The 17,520-nt window shown below is 33.8% G+C and overlaps 1 protein-coding gene across 1 annotated transcript; it reads right to left on the bottom strand.

Annotated features, from left to right (window-relative positions):
* Positions 1-296: 296 nt before the first annotated feature.
* Positions 297-837, bottom strand: LOC141399955 (uncharacterized). Its single transcript, XM_073979327.1, has one exon. It carries the CDS (start codon positions 760-762, stop codon positions 493-495), a length of 270 nt encoding a protein of 89 aa, XP_073835428.1. The 5' UTR covers positions 763-837; the 3' UTR covers positions 297-492.
* Between the last annotated feature and the right edge of the window lie 16,683 nt (positions 838-17,520).

Genomic DNA, 17,520 nt, shown 5'->3' with positions numbered 1-17,520 from the left:
ATCGTATGAATGTGTATATACCCTCGTTCGCCTAAAGGCTGATGGTATCGAAACCTCATAAGGCATATTGGATGCAAACCACCTTTATTTTAATTCGACCAAAAGGAGTTCCTAGAAATCTGAGAGTTTCACTATTACTACGTGACATGGCAATTTTTTTTTTAATATCTAGCTTCTCGTCGATTTGCCTTCATGTTCTTATTTAGCTAGTCGATATACTCTCCAATATAAACCGTTCACAAGACTAGTTTGCAGTTTTTCCTTCCTTCACAATAAAACACTTGAATTTATATAAAAAAAAAAACAGAGCATTCTATTTACAATTTTAATAAATATTTCAAGTTCCTTTTTTTCTGCATTAACAAAATTTTATTATTTAAAACAAAGAATGAAAAGAAAAGAAGAATCACCAAATTATAGAATTTTCAGAGTTTAAAATAAAACAAATCATTTTCATGGTTTACAAAACACAACATATCAGCAACAGGGAAATCACCACCAGCCATGACCACTGCTAACGTAACCACCATTCCAACCACCACCGTGACCACCAGACCAACCTCCATGGCCACCACCAGACCATCCACCATGTCCACCATTCCATCCACTATTCCAGCCTCCACCGCCTCCACCAACTCGTATGACTTTAATTACTCTGGGATATGATGCATAGCCACCATTCCATCCAGAATTCCAGCCGCCGTGGATGATGCCAGCCGAAGCTACAGCCAACAAGGCACACAATACCAATAAAACTTTCATTGTTATTTTTTGTTTTGTTTGTGTTACACCAAGTGTGAATTCCTTTCCGGGTAGTCTCTTTGCCGTATGTTGTCAAAAAACTTACTGTGCCTATAGTTCGAAAAAGTGCAACTATTTATACAAGTGTCATCTTCATGCAGTGACTCTAAAGTATTCAATTTCGCAAAAAACAAAACCTACAAAAATGTCATATCAGTCAACGTTCATTACCCAAAGAAAAAATATATAGATTTGCGGACCAATAAGACGCATAGTTTCAGTTGCAACATATCCATAACGGCGTTGTTGTTGTAATTTTTGGTGGAGCCTTTGTTGCAGCATACAGCATGTCTTTTGTTGAGGATGACTCAAAAGTCGACAGCAACAAAAACCAGACGTTTTTCATAACCAACAAAAGTAAAATAAGAAGAACACAAAACTTGTTACTTGTAATCACTCTGGTTTCAACGCAAATCTTCTGGCTGTCTCACAAAACTGACCATGGTCAACTAGTCATTACCCGAAGTTTATTATCGGTTATGTTCCGCAAATCAAAAGCTGTGTAGTTGCCGCAAAAAATGGAAATGTAGGAAATGTTTGTTCGAAAGGTCACACCAGCAGAGATCAGATAACAGTTAAATATGCCCTATAAGTGGTAATTAAGAACTATATACCCTCAACCCAATGAGAACAACGGTTTTAGATCCCACATATTTTTCGACCGTCTGTATGTATGTCAAGTTTGCTGGAATGCACTATAGCTTCCGAAATATTCTACTTTATGATATTCCTTCAAAGTTAGGCATGTTTAAGAGCAGAATGAATGAAGTTTGTTGACGAGAAGTTGCAAAAACAGCATATAGCACAAGCCTACTCCGATCAACTGACTCACATGCTGGAAGGTCATAATTAAGAAAAGCAATATCAAGGAATATCCCTCTCCCTTCCAACTGCCACAAACCCTGTACCCACAGTGCGCCTGAACTAACTTTATATAAAATAGGAGGTTTTTGTGGATTTTGAAACTATAATGTTCATTAGGGTTAGTCATTTTTTCATTTTTTTCGAATATCAAAAATCTGTGGAAATGGCATGTAGGGCAGGCAAAAATAATAAGAATTGCGTTTTTACTTTTTCGAAATTGTAAAAAAACCTTCCGCACAAAAAGCAAATACTTTAGCTAAAAACAAACTTTTTTAGTTTACTTTTTTTAAATTTTTAAATCTGAGAAATTTTTTTCTGCAATAGTTGTTCTTGGAAATATTTTTTTTTAGTTGGTTTTAGTGCATCGATTTCAAATATGCAATTTGATCAAAAATCTGTCATTTAGTTTTTAAGCTACATCGATTTTAAAATTTGCAACTCGGTTTCATTTCCCAGTTGCTCTAATAAAAGTTTGACAATACAGAAGTAATGTCATAATACATAATTTATATCGTTTTGAGTTTTAAATTATTTTTTCATAGTTTGTGTTCACATCGCCATGTCGTTTAAAAAAAGTTGCAAAAATGTCCAAAAAACAGTGATAACTGGGTCAAAAATTTTAAAGCAAAAAGACCGAATGAATTAAAAAAAGCTGTTTTGCCGTTTTGTTTTGATCAAATTGCATATTTGAAATAGATGCACTAAAACCAACTAAAAAAAATTATTTCCAAGAACAACTATTGCAGAAAAAAATTTCTCAAATTTAAAATTTAATAAAAAAAGTAAACTAAAAAAGTTGGTTTTGAGCTAAAGTAATTGCATTTTGTGCGGAACGTTTTTTCACAATTTCGAAAAAGTAAAAACGCAATTCTGCTTGTTTTTGCCTGCCCTATATGCTATTTCCACAGATTTTGAATCTAAAAAAAATGACTAACCCTAATGTTCATAGATGAGAAAAATTAACAAAATTCGCCGGAGCGCATTAATTTTTTAAGTCATGGAAAACTATATTTTGACACCGTAGCGTAATAGAAGACCAAAGGCCTCGATGAAAAAAGGGATCATTTTGCCAGGCTCATATCTTCTAAACCGCTAAGACTTTTGGTTTACTCGTGGAAGCAAAATTGTAGCTCTCATCTTAATAATAAGTGTGAACACATAAAATCAATTCAACCTCATCTTCAAGGTCAAAATCGTTAAGGTCAAATTTCCGCTATAATTTTTTCTCGGAATTTGGTCTACAGATATCAAACCGATCAAAATTGAATCAAACAACCAATTACAAAAAATGTACCTTAGATCTCAATAAACAACTTTCTAGAACATACGATATCTGTAGAAATGGTTCTTTAAGGTCAAAATGACAAAACAAATGCGATTTTTATCCTCTTTTTTCGTTTTCTGCTCCATAGAAACTAAACCATTCAAAATTCAAGAAAACAATCAACCACAATAATGTTGCAAAGATTTCAATAAAAAACTTTCTGGAACATTCGAATTCTCTATGAACGGCTCTTAAAGGTCAAAATATCAAAAAACTTTAGAAAATAATTGATTTTTTTTTAGTTTTCTCTTCGATTCTAGTCAATAGATACTGAACCGTTCAAATTCAAGAATACAAACAACTACAAAAATTTACCTAACATCTCAGTTAACGACTTTCTAGAACATATGAACATTCTAGGAACGGTCCTTCATAACAACAACACATAAATACAAACATTAAACACGGAACAGAAACCCGTACCAACACCTAAAAACTGTTCACATTTTGAGATTAGGTCACAAAATTGATTATAACACGCGGCGATGGAAACGGATGGAACTAACTGATATACTTTTTAAATGTAGACACCGAAAGATAAAAATTAGTACAAACATGGCCGCGGATATAAATGGCACAAGTATTTAAATGTTTATGGACATTTAATAAAAATACACAAAAAATATTAAATTTGACAATATTTTGGCTAAAATTATTATGAACACTGGGTCCAATATACACTTATGTACTTGTGCAGAAAATATGCTAATACCTTCAATAACAACTTCCATTTCACAAATCGTGATTAATGTTTATATTGATTTTGATATCAATTTTTTGTAAATACACTTTATTTGGTTTATGCTTGCCACACAGTTATAATTTGACAAAACATTATTAGTACAGTACAATTTGTCATGTTTAAGTCAAATTGACATTCATAAAACTGTTATACACAGACATTAAATTTTTGATTTTTGTCATATGGGCGCATCCACTGTGGGATTGTGCATGACATTGTTTCATAAGGAGGCGATACAGTCAGTGCATTGTCCCAATTTGAACTTCTGTACCTCAAAAACAAGCAAAAGTTTCCCTCTGAAATTCTTTTATATGGTTGCGACATATTTTAGCCGTACATACATACTTTTAGAAATAGCTTTCGAAACTATCAATGCACAAGGGAGCAAATGCTATAGTCGGGTCGGTCCGACTATGTGATACCTTACACACTACCCCTGTGCATAAGATTTTCACTGGTAAACAATCTTCTTTACATTGTAAGAAAGGTCATATTTTCTAATTTCATTGTCATGTATTACTTTTGGTATACCCCTTATAGAAGCTGAGATATTCGCTTGGGAAAATCGTAAACTTTTTCTCAAAATAAGTTTTTGGCCCGTTCCGACCCCTAAATACTATCCAACCATCACAAAGTCAATAGGCTTCTTCGCCTCCGGGACCCCCTTCAACAGCCAAAATTTGGTGACGTTCCGATCAAAATTGCGACCTGTAGCGTGAGTATAAGGCATTCATTTTGGTATATTTATTATGGGTCTACGACAAAACTATCCGATCATCATGCAAAATTATTGGCAAAAGTATTAAACTATAACTGCGAACTCTAGCGTGGTTATAGTTACACTGCAACTGCTGTAACTGTGTTATCTGAACACGTACATCAGCATAATTGGAATGTGTCTACCAGGAATAAAGATATAAGATATCAGCAAAAGTGTCTAAAATCGTCTTTTCCATTTCAAAAAAATCAAAAAAAAAAATTTTGATACTACATCTATGATTTTTGGTACATAGATTAAGAAAAAAATCGTCATTCCAAATCTGTTTTCGTTATCAACTTTGATTGTTGCGCGCAAAAGATATGACCGTTTTAATTATGCTAATTAGAAAAAAATTCTAAAAAAATCGCGGCTTAATATGGTAAGCTGTTATATCCAATTGTCGTTAACTGAATTCGCACCCTTTGGGAATATGCAAAAAAAATTCGAAAAGTTTCAATGGATTCGCGAAAAATTAAATTTGTTAAATAATTTCACGTATTTACAAACATATTTTTGAAACAATAGCGCTTATACTTACAAAAAAATTTATAAAAAAATTATAGCAGCATCCAGACATTGTGAGGAATAAAATGAAACCTAAGTCGTGAAGTTTGGAGCTATAGTATTCGTGTTATTTGCAAAAATACAATGAAAATGTGACGAAAAAAATAAAAATTATGTTATTCTAATTTTACTTTTTTATGGTTTTATAGGAAATGTTGAAGAAAAAATGATTGAGTTCTTCGTCATTTTCGTCCAAATTTCACGCAATAATGAAGATATTCCGTTGCAACAACTTTTTCACTTATAGTTTTCCTATTGGCGAATATTTTTAGAACATTATGTTAAATCACAAGGAATTCCAATTGTGGCATAACATTAAAATAATGTTATATTGAATATTACAACATTTGAAACGCATAGAAACCGCGTAATAGTGGAAATCACAAGATGCGCATCCGATTTTCCAAAACAGCGAATCAATCCCTCTTATTTGATATACACTTTGTGAAATTCCATTTGACGACCACGATGTAGCATCAGTTGCATGTTAGGGTGCAAAAAACAGTAAAATGCCCATAATTTCCACGAAGTACATTTGCATTTTATGCGCATCCGATTTCAATGATCACCATTAAAAAATACATCATCCTATGTCATTTCAATGCGATCCATCAAGAACCGTGGATGTAGCATCGCACTCAGTTTTTAGAAAAAATCTATTATATCTCCGGATTCGCGAACGTTTTTCAATATCTGTTTTCGCACATTTTAAATATGCGTTTCGCTCTATTTATCTAAGTAGGAATAACACATTTAAAACGCGTCTAAATACGCGATATTTTCAAAAATATTTTTTGCATATTTTCGAAATTTGAGTGGTATCATATCCGCCGATCTAGTGGATGGATTTAGACGCGCAAAGGCTTGTTAGATTCAGAACGTAAAAAAACTAAATTCACGCGGGTTTCCACTGAAATCGAAAGGCATTTGTAAGTTTTGAATCCAAAAAACTGTTTTTTTAAAAAAAATTACGCACAAAAATTTCGACTTTAAGCTGAGATTGTTGTGAACCTTTGAAGGCTACACGCCCGAGTTATACATCAAAAAATGCGTAATCGCGAGTACTACAATCTCATAATCAGTTTTTAAACGAGTACAGTTGCGCGTTCCGATTAGAGCAAAAATTCAAAAAACCCAATTTTTCAGTCTTCAAAATGTCAGCATCCGTTTGAGATTGATGCAGTGGTTATATTAAAAAATCATACAACAGAAACTTCATCTCTGAAGTGTATACTTTAACTCCTTCTTTGAACATTATACTCTACATTGTATTGTAAAGCCACTAATTGAAAATTGACTTAAAAAAACTCGTTTCCTTCAACGATTTTTTTCTATTTTTTTACATTAATATGACCACAGCTTCCGCTCAAATTATAATTTTAAGAAATCCATCGGAGAATGGTGCTTAAACAGTTTATTTTACCTAAATGCGTTCAAAAGTTATGGTATATTACAACAATTCGCGAGATACAATACCCCATACCTCAGTTTCAACAGAAGTAAATTTTCTACAAAAAGGCCGATATGTATTGCAATTTTTACAAATTTTCACACAAAAGTTTCGGTTCATTTTACAATTTTTAATGGACGGACGGACAGACACACATCTCAAAATCGCTTTAACTCGTCGAGATATGAATTTTGGTGTACCACATGCGGGATCTACGACAAATATTTCGCGGTGTTACATTAATTTTCGGAAAAACAAACTTATACAAACTTACATTGTGGTGTAGCGTATAAAAACTGGAAATTCGCCTATCATGATTTTAATTCTTTTCTATCATGGTTGCGAAATTTGTTACTCCGTACGTCGCTCTGTTGAAATCGAGATACTGCTCACAATTTTTAAGATAGAGCTTTATAATTTGGTATAGAATTTTCTATTAGTCCTAGGATTTATCGGTCCACATTCTGATATAGCCCCCATAGAACGGTACCTCCCGATTTTCGGTATTTTGAAAGTTGTGTGCCCCGAAATGTCTGAAATATTGTATTTATTCTTAGTTGGTGGTATTAAACTTTCCACCTGAAATTTGCCAATATAGGTCCACGTCTTCATATAGCCTCCATAGAACCGTACCTCCCGATTTACGGTTTTAGCCTCAATATCTCACAGATATTGCCACCGTGGTGCAGTGGTATGCACACCCGCCTTGCACACATAAGGTCGTGGGTTCGATTCCCCGGCCAGGCAACATCAAAACACTTTTCAACGGTGGCAAAATACCCCTCAGTAATGTTGGCGACATTTCCTGAGAATTTCAGCCATGAAACACTTCTCTACAAAAGTGGTGTCTTAGATACGCCGTTCGGACTCGGCGATAAGCTGTAGGTCCCATATCATTGAGCTAATATGAATCGGGGTGCACTCATTGATATGAGAGAAGTCTCCCTTGTTCCTTATGGGATGTTTGTGGAACAATTATATATATTATATCTCACAGAAATGGCTGAAAATTTGGTATACAACTTTCCACCTGAAATTTGTATGTACACAGCAAAAATTCGGATCCGTTAGCCATTATGTACCCAATTACAAAGTAATGTAAACAAAAATAACTACTTAAATTACTGCTTATTAAGTTATGAGTACGGTGGCGCAGAGTTAGAGTGTCCGACTGCAAATCAGAGTGTTGTGTGTTCAAGACCCACCGCTGGCCGGGTACTTTTTGTTAAAAAAAAAACAATGAACACTTGGTAGTGCACATGTAATGATTGAAACAACCCTTAAGCGCTCGGCACATACGGTGCGTTGTGCGTCGCGCTACAACAACCACATGAAAAATGTGTAAGTTATGCCAAGTTTTTTGAAAAACAACAACATGGCTGGCGCATTAAAGTTAAACATAATTTAACTGTTTTGGGACAACGCATGTCCCAACGTGTCACTAAACGGACCGTATGTGCCGAGGGCTTTAATGTTCGTGTGCGTGACGTAGAATGTAGTGTGTTCAAATCCAGTAAGGGGCGAAATAAAATAAAATTATGAAGTGTGTTGAAATTGAAAACAAATTCCACCTAAAACTTTTGTTTATCATATATCTAATTTTTTTCAACTTCCAGAGGCCGTAGAATAACTAGTTATTCTAGTGGTCATAGAATAACTAGCAATTCAGTGACGACATGCCCTTGTTAAAATAATGGGTTAGTAGGGGGATTTCTAAATAGTTACGGCTTATAAAACCCATTATTTTGGTAGGATTTTTTTGCTGGGTATAGGTCTACGTCGTTATATGGCCCTCATAGAACGGAACATCCCAATTTTCTGTATTCTGAAGTTTGTTGCTTCAATATCCCACCGAGCTGGCTGAAATTTGATATTTCGTCTTAGTTGGGGGTATAAAACTTTCCACTGGAATTTTTTAGGTATAGGTCCACGTCTTCATATACTCATAGGGCAGTACCTCTCAACATCCCACCGAAATGGGTGAAATTTGGTATTTAGTCTTCGTTGGGGTTATAAAACTTACCATCTGAAAGTTAATGCACGTCTTCATATAGCCCCAATAGAACGGTACCTCCATATTTACGATATTTTGAAAGGTTTTTGCCTCCATATCCCACCGAAATAATTTGGTATTTAGTATTCTTTTTAGATATACAACTTTCCATCTGAAATTTGTCGGTATCGGTTCACGTCTTCATACAGAGCCCATAGAATGGTACCTTGCGATTTTCGGTATTTTGAAGGTTGTAGCCAAATGGCTGAAATTTAATATTTAGTCTTCGTTGGGTGCATAAAACTTTCCACCAGAAATTTGTTAGTATAGGTCTTTGTATAGCCCCCACAGAACGGCACTCACGGATTTTCCATATGTTAAAAGTTTTAGGCAGGAGTAGAGTTTCTGGTCGGGAATTCTCGGCCCGGGTTTTCCCGGGAATTCCCGAAATTTTTTTCCCGGGATATTTTTTTGAAATTCCCGGAAATACGGGTATTTGTATTTTTATGTATAAGTCATGTATATTTTTATACTTTCCACCAAAAAATGGAGGTTATAATTAAATTTGTCATTCCGTTTGTAACACTTCGAAATATTCATCGGGGACCCTATAAAATATATATATTCTTGATCATGGTAAAATGCTATGTCGATATAACCATTTCCGTCGGTCCGTCCGTCCGCTCGTCTGTTGAAATCATGATACAGCTCGCAATATTTTGAAGGTTGTGGCCTCTATATTCCTCCGAAATGGCTGAAATTTGGTATTTAGTCTTCATTTGGGGTATAAAACTGTCCAAATGTGGGTATAGGTCCATGCCTTCATATAGCCCCCATAGAACGGTACCTTCCGATTTTCGGTATTTTGAAAGTTGTGGCCTCAATATCCCACCGAAATGACTGAAATTTGGTAGTTAGTCTTCGTTAGGGTTACTTGACTTTCCCTTCTAATTTTGTATAGGTTCACGCCTTCATATAGCCCCCATAAAACAGTACCTTCCGACTTTCGTAATTCTGAAGGTTGTGACGTCAATATCCCACCGAAATGACTGACCGAAATGCTATGGGGTTATAAAATATTCCAGAATAGAATTATTAGTATTGGTCCACGTCTTCCTATATCCCTCATGGAAGCATACCTTTTGATTTTTGGTATTTTTTTAGGTTTTAGCCACATTATCTTATAGAAATATTGGTATTTGTCTTCTTCATATACGAAAGGAAACTAAGTGTTCCATTTTACATCAATACAACTCGTGGTGGAGGGTATAACAAGTTCGGCCCAGCCGAACTTAACGCCGTTTTTACTTGCTTATCTTATTTATTATTTGTATGTAAGTCGAGCTCAATCTCATATTTGTTGTTTTCATATTTAAAAACAACAAGTTTAAAGTGGGAAGTAGTTAAAATTGATTACTTTTGGGGATGGCAGAGAAGACTAGTTTCGTCCAACGCCACTTGGACTCATCAGTTCTCTTAGTTCTTTGTATTGAAACAAAGAACCCTTCCCCAATTTTATGACGACTCGAGCTCAAGAATAAGTGTGACTGATGAATTCGATTAAATGCGAATTCAACCGAAACACCTAAAAACTCTCGTAGCCGCATATGTAAACCAAATTAACTACTCCCACCGTCATGTGTCTCCACATTGCAGAGAATGCACATAACTATTTTGATAGTTGTCGAAAAATAACAACAACCAATGTTTTTAAATATGAAAACAACAAATATGAGATTGAGCTCGACTTACATACAAATAGTAAGTAAAACACACATCTTAACAAAACTGCCAAAGTGAATCTTATTTATTTATTTAATTTATTTATTTAATATTGGCAATATAATGGAGTCGCGATAATTCGTGCCCGATTATACGTAATTGCGGGTCCATTGTAAAAATCGCGGTAATTCGTATAAAATATATACATTTGGGTTCTCTCAATAATTGGTTTTTTTCTCTGGAATTCGAACCTCTCATAATTCTATATTTTTAGTTGATTACGGCAAAGAATAGAAGCATTCTGAACTTTTTGAAGCCATTTCCTTGTTGTTCTAGTCTATACTTGTATTGATAGCGTTCTTGAAGGATATTAATTTGCTAAGATATAAAAAATTGGAATTTTGTGCACACAAAAAAATATCCATATACACGCTGGAAAATAAGTGCAGCAAACAAATAATATGTTTGGGTGCAAACAAATAATGTGTTTGGATTCAAACATATTATATGTTTGCAACAGTTTCTAATACATACATAATATGTATACTAGAGTGGTTTTAAAAAACCTATGTCGGATATTTTTATGCGGCATCCTCCTAAAATGTTTAGTTTTGTTAAAAATTAAGATTGCCAAGGTTTGAGCTCAATCGGAGTATGTCAACACGTGCCACTGGGGCCTCAAAGTTTCCATGGGCTAATATTAAAATCTGACTCGATTTTCAAATTTTTTGTAGGATTACTTGTTTAGCCATTACAAAGAACTGGTAAACTGTTTTCATCGATTGGACAATAAATGTGGTCTGTAGAGCGATTTCTTTAAAATGTGTATGGGACCAAAGGCGAATTTTCACAAAATCACTCTACAGACCACATTTATTGTCCAATCGATGAAAACAGTTTACCCATCGGCCGGTATTGCCCAATTTTATGTATTTCGAGGGGTTTTTGAAATTGCTGTCATTTGGAATTGTGTTTAGTCAGAGGATAGAAAGAACAACGATGTGCTCTTTTAAAGAGTATTGTAACACTTTCCTTCTGAAGTGGATTTAAACTGTGATTCTGGAATAGCAATGGGTTGAAAACCTCCACACAGAAAATTATCACACTGAAAGAAAAACACGGTGTACTGTCAATAAAATTGTTCATTGATTTTGAACCATCGTAAAACTTCATTGCATTAATGAAGAAGTTTCATTGAGTTTCATAAAATAAATATCATGACCCTGTTTTATAGTATTAATATGACAGTTTGACAAAAATAATAGAACTGTTACTTCTAACTACTATGTATCATTGAAGAAGAAGTTTTATTGGAATAATTAAGAAACTCATTATTGTTATTTAATGAAACTTTTTTCATTTATTCAATGCAACTCTACATTGGTTCAAAATTAACAACACATTTTTTCTTCAGTGCAGTATAAAGTAATTATCATCAGTTAAGATATTATTCTCCTCCAAGGAATTATACTTAACGTAGCTTAGTTGTTACTAATTGTTCATTTTTAGTTGAATGCAGTGGTGTTGGAGGGTATATAAATATCGTCCGAGCCAGACTTAACGTCGTTCTTACTAGTTTTATTTTCTCATTGGTCCCTCTTAAATAATTTTTTAATATCCACTCACTTCTACACATTTTTCTGCTCTTGAATTCTCCTTACCTGCCAATCAGATGTATGTATGTATGTCAGTTCATTGAACCGGAAATCAAGCCTGTCAAGTGACGACTAATGTGAAATAGCTTATTTCTACATATTTTCCACATATTTTCCATTTAAATTTAAGAGCATTTACAATAATCTAAAATTGGTTTCAAAATTCTTACATAAATAAAATGTAATCTTGACATAATCCCATCACACCTTGCAGTTGCCACAAAAAAAATCTGCAATACCTGAGTATGGCGTAAACATAAAAGTAAACAAGTTAATGAAAAAAAAACAAGAATATTTATGAGGAAATAAACATAAAGGTGATAATAAGTATTTATTTAAAAATCTGTTTAACTGTTTCAACGTAATAATATGTTATGTAAAATGGGGGGGGGGGGGAGTATTAATTTCGAATACTTTGAAATGTTGTTCCCTTTGACTAGACAAATTATTGTTATTCTATTTTCTCACATTTCACAAATCATTGTATATATGCCCGAGTATGCCCGAGGGAACAATATACGTATAGAGTGTTTTCTATGCTAGTACGACTACTCGTGTGGTTGTAACAATATTTTTAAAACATTAGATCCAACAAAATCTTTGAATGTCAAATTATATTTTTTTGAAATATAACTTAAATTTTTATTCGATTACATTCTGTTTACTTGTGTCGCATATGGAATTCTACAAAACATATAAATTCAGATAAATCATTGGACTGCAGCGGAATATATAAAATACATGTCACATCTTCTATAGTGTTTGTCTGCATTGAAAATAAAATAATTTCTGTCAGAGTTTATGTTGTTTATGAATAATATATCATAACAACTATTAAGTCTTGTTTTTTAGCATCAACAATACACACACCAGGGGGGGGGGGGGAGTCGAATCAGTAGTAGCTATTTAACGGCAGCCGATATTGAATTTTTTTCGAAATATGCATATGGTTGTTTTGTTGTTGCTATATAATAAAGGAAATTTTAAGAATGTCTACTATTCCTAATTTGGGTCTCTTCCAACTACAATCGAATATGCCTCATTTTCAATGCTGCATTCACGGCTGCAGGACATAAAGATATGGTAAATTCAATTTTGTTTTACAATTCTATTGAAAAAAATAAAATAAAAAAAATGCGAGAGCGTCTGCGATTTTTGGCACATGGGTTTGCAAAATATCCTGTTTTCAAATTTTTTCTCATTCAAAAATTGAAAGCTGAGCTCAAAAGTTATGAAGGTTTTTATTCCCTTATAAAAAAAAACATTTTTAACAAGTAAGAAAGAGCTATAGTCAGACGGGGCCAACCATGTTATACCCAACACCACTACTCCTGCTCATTAGTTTCTCACGGATTTCTTTTATGAGATTGCGACTTATTTTAGACGTTCGGTCATACATACATATGTTGATATACCGGAGATAAAGGACATAGATACACTTACACCTTTATTACTGGAAAACTTAGGTGTTATTTTCTTTATTTAATAATGCGCAGATCATGCGACTGAAAGTTTATGTACCCATAAGTCTCGGTCCACACTAGCGTGAATTTCATTAAAAAAATTCATGAAATTAGACGTTCTTAGATCGAATTCCCAACTACAGCAGTTTCACGATTTAACTCTACTATGGAACTCGATCTAGCGACGCATAATTTCATGACATTTTTTCAGTGTTCGAAAATAAACACTATGGTATCGTACCGTACCGTTCTGTACCGTACCAAGGTGGATAGGTACACTACGATAGTGTACCGCTCCGGAACACAAACACTAAAAAATATTTTAGTGATACTGTACCGGAACACAACGATAATCGTAGTGTACCGCATGCCGGAGCACTAAAAATCGTAGTGCTCCGACTGCGGAGGACTAAAAATCGTAGTGTTCCGACTGCGGAGCACTAAAAATTTTAGTGTTCCGACTGCCGGAGCACTAAAAATCGTAGTGCTCCGACTGCGGAGCACTAACAATTTTAGTGCTCCGACTGCGGAGGACTAAAAATTTTAGTGTTCCGACTGCCGGATCACTAAAAATCATAGTGAACCACGTGTTGGAACACTAAAAAATAATAAAGGTATTATGTTTTCTTAGGAAAATTAAATATTTGGTTAAATTTGATCAAATAAAAATTAAGATAAACAGTTACATCCATGTATGTTTAAATTAGTTAAACACATTGCGAAATTTGGTCAAAATTATGAAAAAACAATATTTAGTTTTTGTGGAATGAAGCACAAAGATCGTCGTGCCGGAGCACTAAAAATAGTTTTGTACCACGTTTTGAAACTATAAGGTAATGAACCATACATTAATATATTATGATTTCTGAGGAAATTAAATATTATATATATTTTTTAATAAATAAAAATTACAAGAAAATGTGAAAAACATCTGATTTGGTTTTTGGACAATGGAGCACTAAAAATCGTAGTGTTCCGACTGTCGGAGCACTAAAAATCGTAGTGTTCCGACTGTCGGAACACTAAAAATCGGAGCACTAAATCGTAGTATTGGACTGTGGAGCACTAAAAATCGTAGTGTTCCGACTGCCGGATATCTAAAAATAAAAATCGTGGTGTTTGGTTGTGGAGCACTAAAAATCGGAGTGTTCCTACTGCCGGATCACTAAAAATCGTAGTGTGCCGACTGCCGGATAACTAAAAATCGTAGTGTACCACGTGCAATATAATAAGGTAATGTACCACACATGAGTTTATTATGATTCGTGAGGAAAATTTAATATTTTATGTTTTTTTTTTAATAAATACAAATTAAGAAATAAAAATTAGTAGGAAATGTGAAAAACATCTGACTGGTTTTTGGACAATGGAGCAGTAAAAATTTTACTGTTCGACGTTTAGGTAATCATCTGTTTATTATGATTTATGAGGAAAATTAAATATTTGATGGCTTTTGGGTCAAGTAAAAATTAATAAATGCAAATTAAGATGAGCAAGATGTATGCGGTACAAATTTTTATAAAACACTATTTATTACATTTTTTGTTACATATAATCTAAAATATTACACGTTACTGTGGTTGCACATTTAGACGCTCAGTATATACGTATCAGAATAACAATACTTAGTGTCATAAAGATGTACATATTCGTATAAAAATTGTCTTCTTGATCTTCATGAATTACTTAATTTTTTTTAATGTGAACAAAAGAAATAAGGAACGGAAAATATTGATAACAACACAATGTTTGCGGAAATTGTACCTGTAACTTTTTGTATCAAAAACAAAATTCCTTAGTGAATGCAGTTGAAGGAAGTATGTGGATTTTCCCATATAGACTTGTACGTTTGAAGACACTTATTATTTTGGGGAAATTGTACCTGTGGATATTTGTACAACAAACAATATCACTCAATGAGAATGTGCTGATTTTCCGCAAGTAGGAATGTACATTTAAAGTCAACTTTATGATTTCGGGATAAATACAACCACACACTTATTATTTTGGGGAAATTGTACCTGTTGCCATTTGTACAAAAAACAATATTCATCAATTAATGATGATGATTTTTTTTCAAATTTTCTACTAAAGCTATCAACGTTTGTAACTCATTTAAACACGTGCATTTTATTTTTAATTTTTACTCGGCCCACAACCCATAAAATATTTAATTTTCCTCAGAAATTATAATTAACAGCGTTTCGATTTTTAGAGATCCGGCAGTCGGTACACTACGATTTTTAGTGATCCGGCAGTCGGAACTCTACGATTTTTAGTGCTCCGCAGCCGAACACTTCGATTTTTATTGATCCATTGCTCAAAAATGAAATCAGGCGTTTTTCACGTATTCTATTAAATTTTATTTTTTAATTTGTATTTATTAAAAAAATTATAAAATATTTAATTTTCCTCCCAAATCATAATAAACTCACGTATCCACAGTCAGAACACTACAATTTGTAGTTTTTATGTCTTGATTTGTGCTTATCTCAAAAATTATAAATATTTAATTTTCCTCGCAAATCATAATAAACTCGTCTGTGGTACATTATCATTACGTTATTTTTTAGTGTTCCGACATGTGGTACACAACGATTTTTTAGTGCTCCGACTGCGGAACACTACGATTTTTAGTGTTCCGACTGCGGAGCACTACGATTTTTAGTGCTCCGACTGCGGAGCACTACGATTTTTAGTGTTCCGACTGCGGAGCACTACGATTTTTAGTGTTCCGACTGCGGTACCCAACGTTTTTAGTGTACCAAAATGTGGTACACTACGTTTATCGTTGTGCTCCGGAACAGTATCACTAAAATATTTATTAGTGTTTGTGTTCCGGAACACTAACGCTAAAAATATTTTAGTGATACTGTTCTCGGAGCGGTACATTATGTTAGTGTACTGTTTATTTTCGAACTCTGCATTTTTTCAATGAAACCACTCTAGTGTGGACCTGGACTAAGGGGATTTCTGATTGAAATTAGACTCTTTCAAAAGGTGGTTTGTGATTTCATTTATTTCTTGCTGTGTTGATAATGCTCATCAACAAAATAATTCAGTATATTTTATATATTTTTGTTTTGTTTTTTCTTTCGGCTAACGATACCATAAAACTTAACTTCTTTATTACTGCTCCAAATAGAAAAATCTGTTTTGTATTTTTTTATTTTTTATCAGCTATCAATTAAAAAAATATAAAAAAATTTTCACATTGGGTTTGGACTCAATTTTCGCGATTTAATATTTAAAATCAATTTTTATCAATGCACAGTGGATCCACCCATTGGCCAAAAATAAAAAAATGCATGTCAAAATTTTGGTACAACATCAGGCAACTCTGACTCAAAAGTTGGAACATTTGACTAATATTTTTTGTTGTGAGTACAACCTATATTTTAAGTGCAAGTAAACATATTCAAATATGTATAGCGAAACTAATACGTATAGCAAAATATTATAGTGGATTTTGAAGGAGGAGGTTTTTCATTAAAAAAAAGTGTTTTAGCGTGTTGTGGAATTCAAGTTAGCTACATATTTTCTTAGTGTATTTTGTAATGTCAATTCGATCATATACTTAAATTTGACCTAGGGTTTTAGTCATGATGACCACCAGTGCTCACCTCGGGTATAATTTTCCAAAGTTGGTCATGGGTTTAAGATTATTCAGTATTAGTGCCAGACTATAAATAGTGCGCCGCTGACTAAAGCTGCTCTAGAATATAGTTTCTATGGATATATTAGCGTATAACTCTGTTACCTGACCACGTTCATTAATATAGTTGGCATCAGTAGCAAGATGAAGAAATCTTCTTCCAAACCAGTCTTACGTTGGCGGCACGTGCCTTCCAGGAAGAACGCTATAAGATCTGTAATAAAACTTTTACCAATTTTCAACAAAAATATTGATTTTTTTAATCCGCTAAGTTGGTTGGATTTTATGTTGTTTTGGAAATTGTTTTGTTTCCCCAAACCTATTTTTGCATCATAAGATAATCGGGACCTTCGTTCATGTCATTTTGTATTAAAAGCATAAAACAATTCTTACCGTATATCCCCTCCAGGGGGGAAAGGGGGCAGAATGTCACACTCGTGGTTTCTTAAAACACTATTCGCAGCAGCACAAAGCTGTAAGCGACGCATGGACTTGATTTTTACACTCCAAATATTTTTGGGCACTTT

Source organism: Musca autumnalis, unplaced genomic scaffold (assembly GCF_047663935.1).
Source record: "Musca autumnalis isolate F117 unplaced genomic scaffold, ASM4766393v1 scaffold_3, whole genome shotgun sequence".
NCBI lineage: Eukaryota > Metazoa > Arthropoda > Insecta > Diptera > Muscidae > Musca > Musca autumnalis.
The sequence above is the reverse complement of the archived record's forward strand: the minus strand, read 5'-3'. Positions and strand labels throughout refer to the sequence as shown.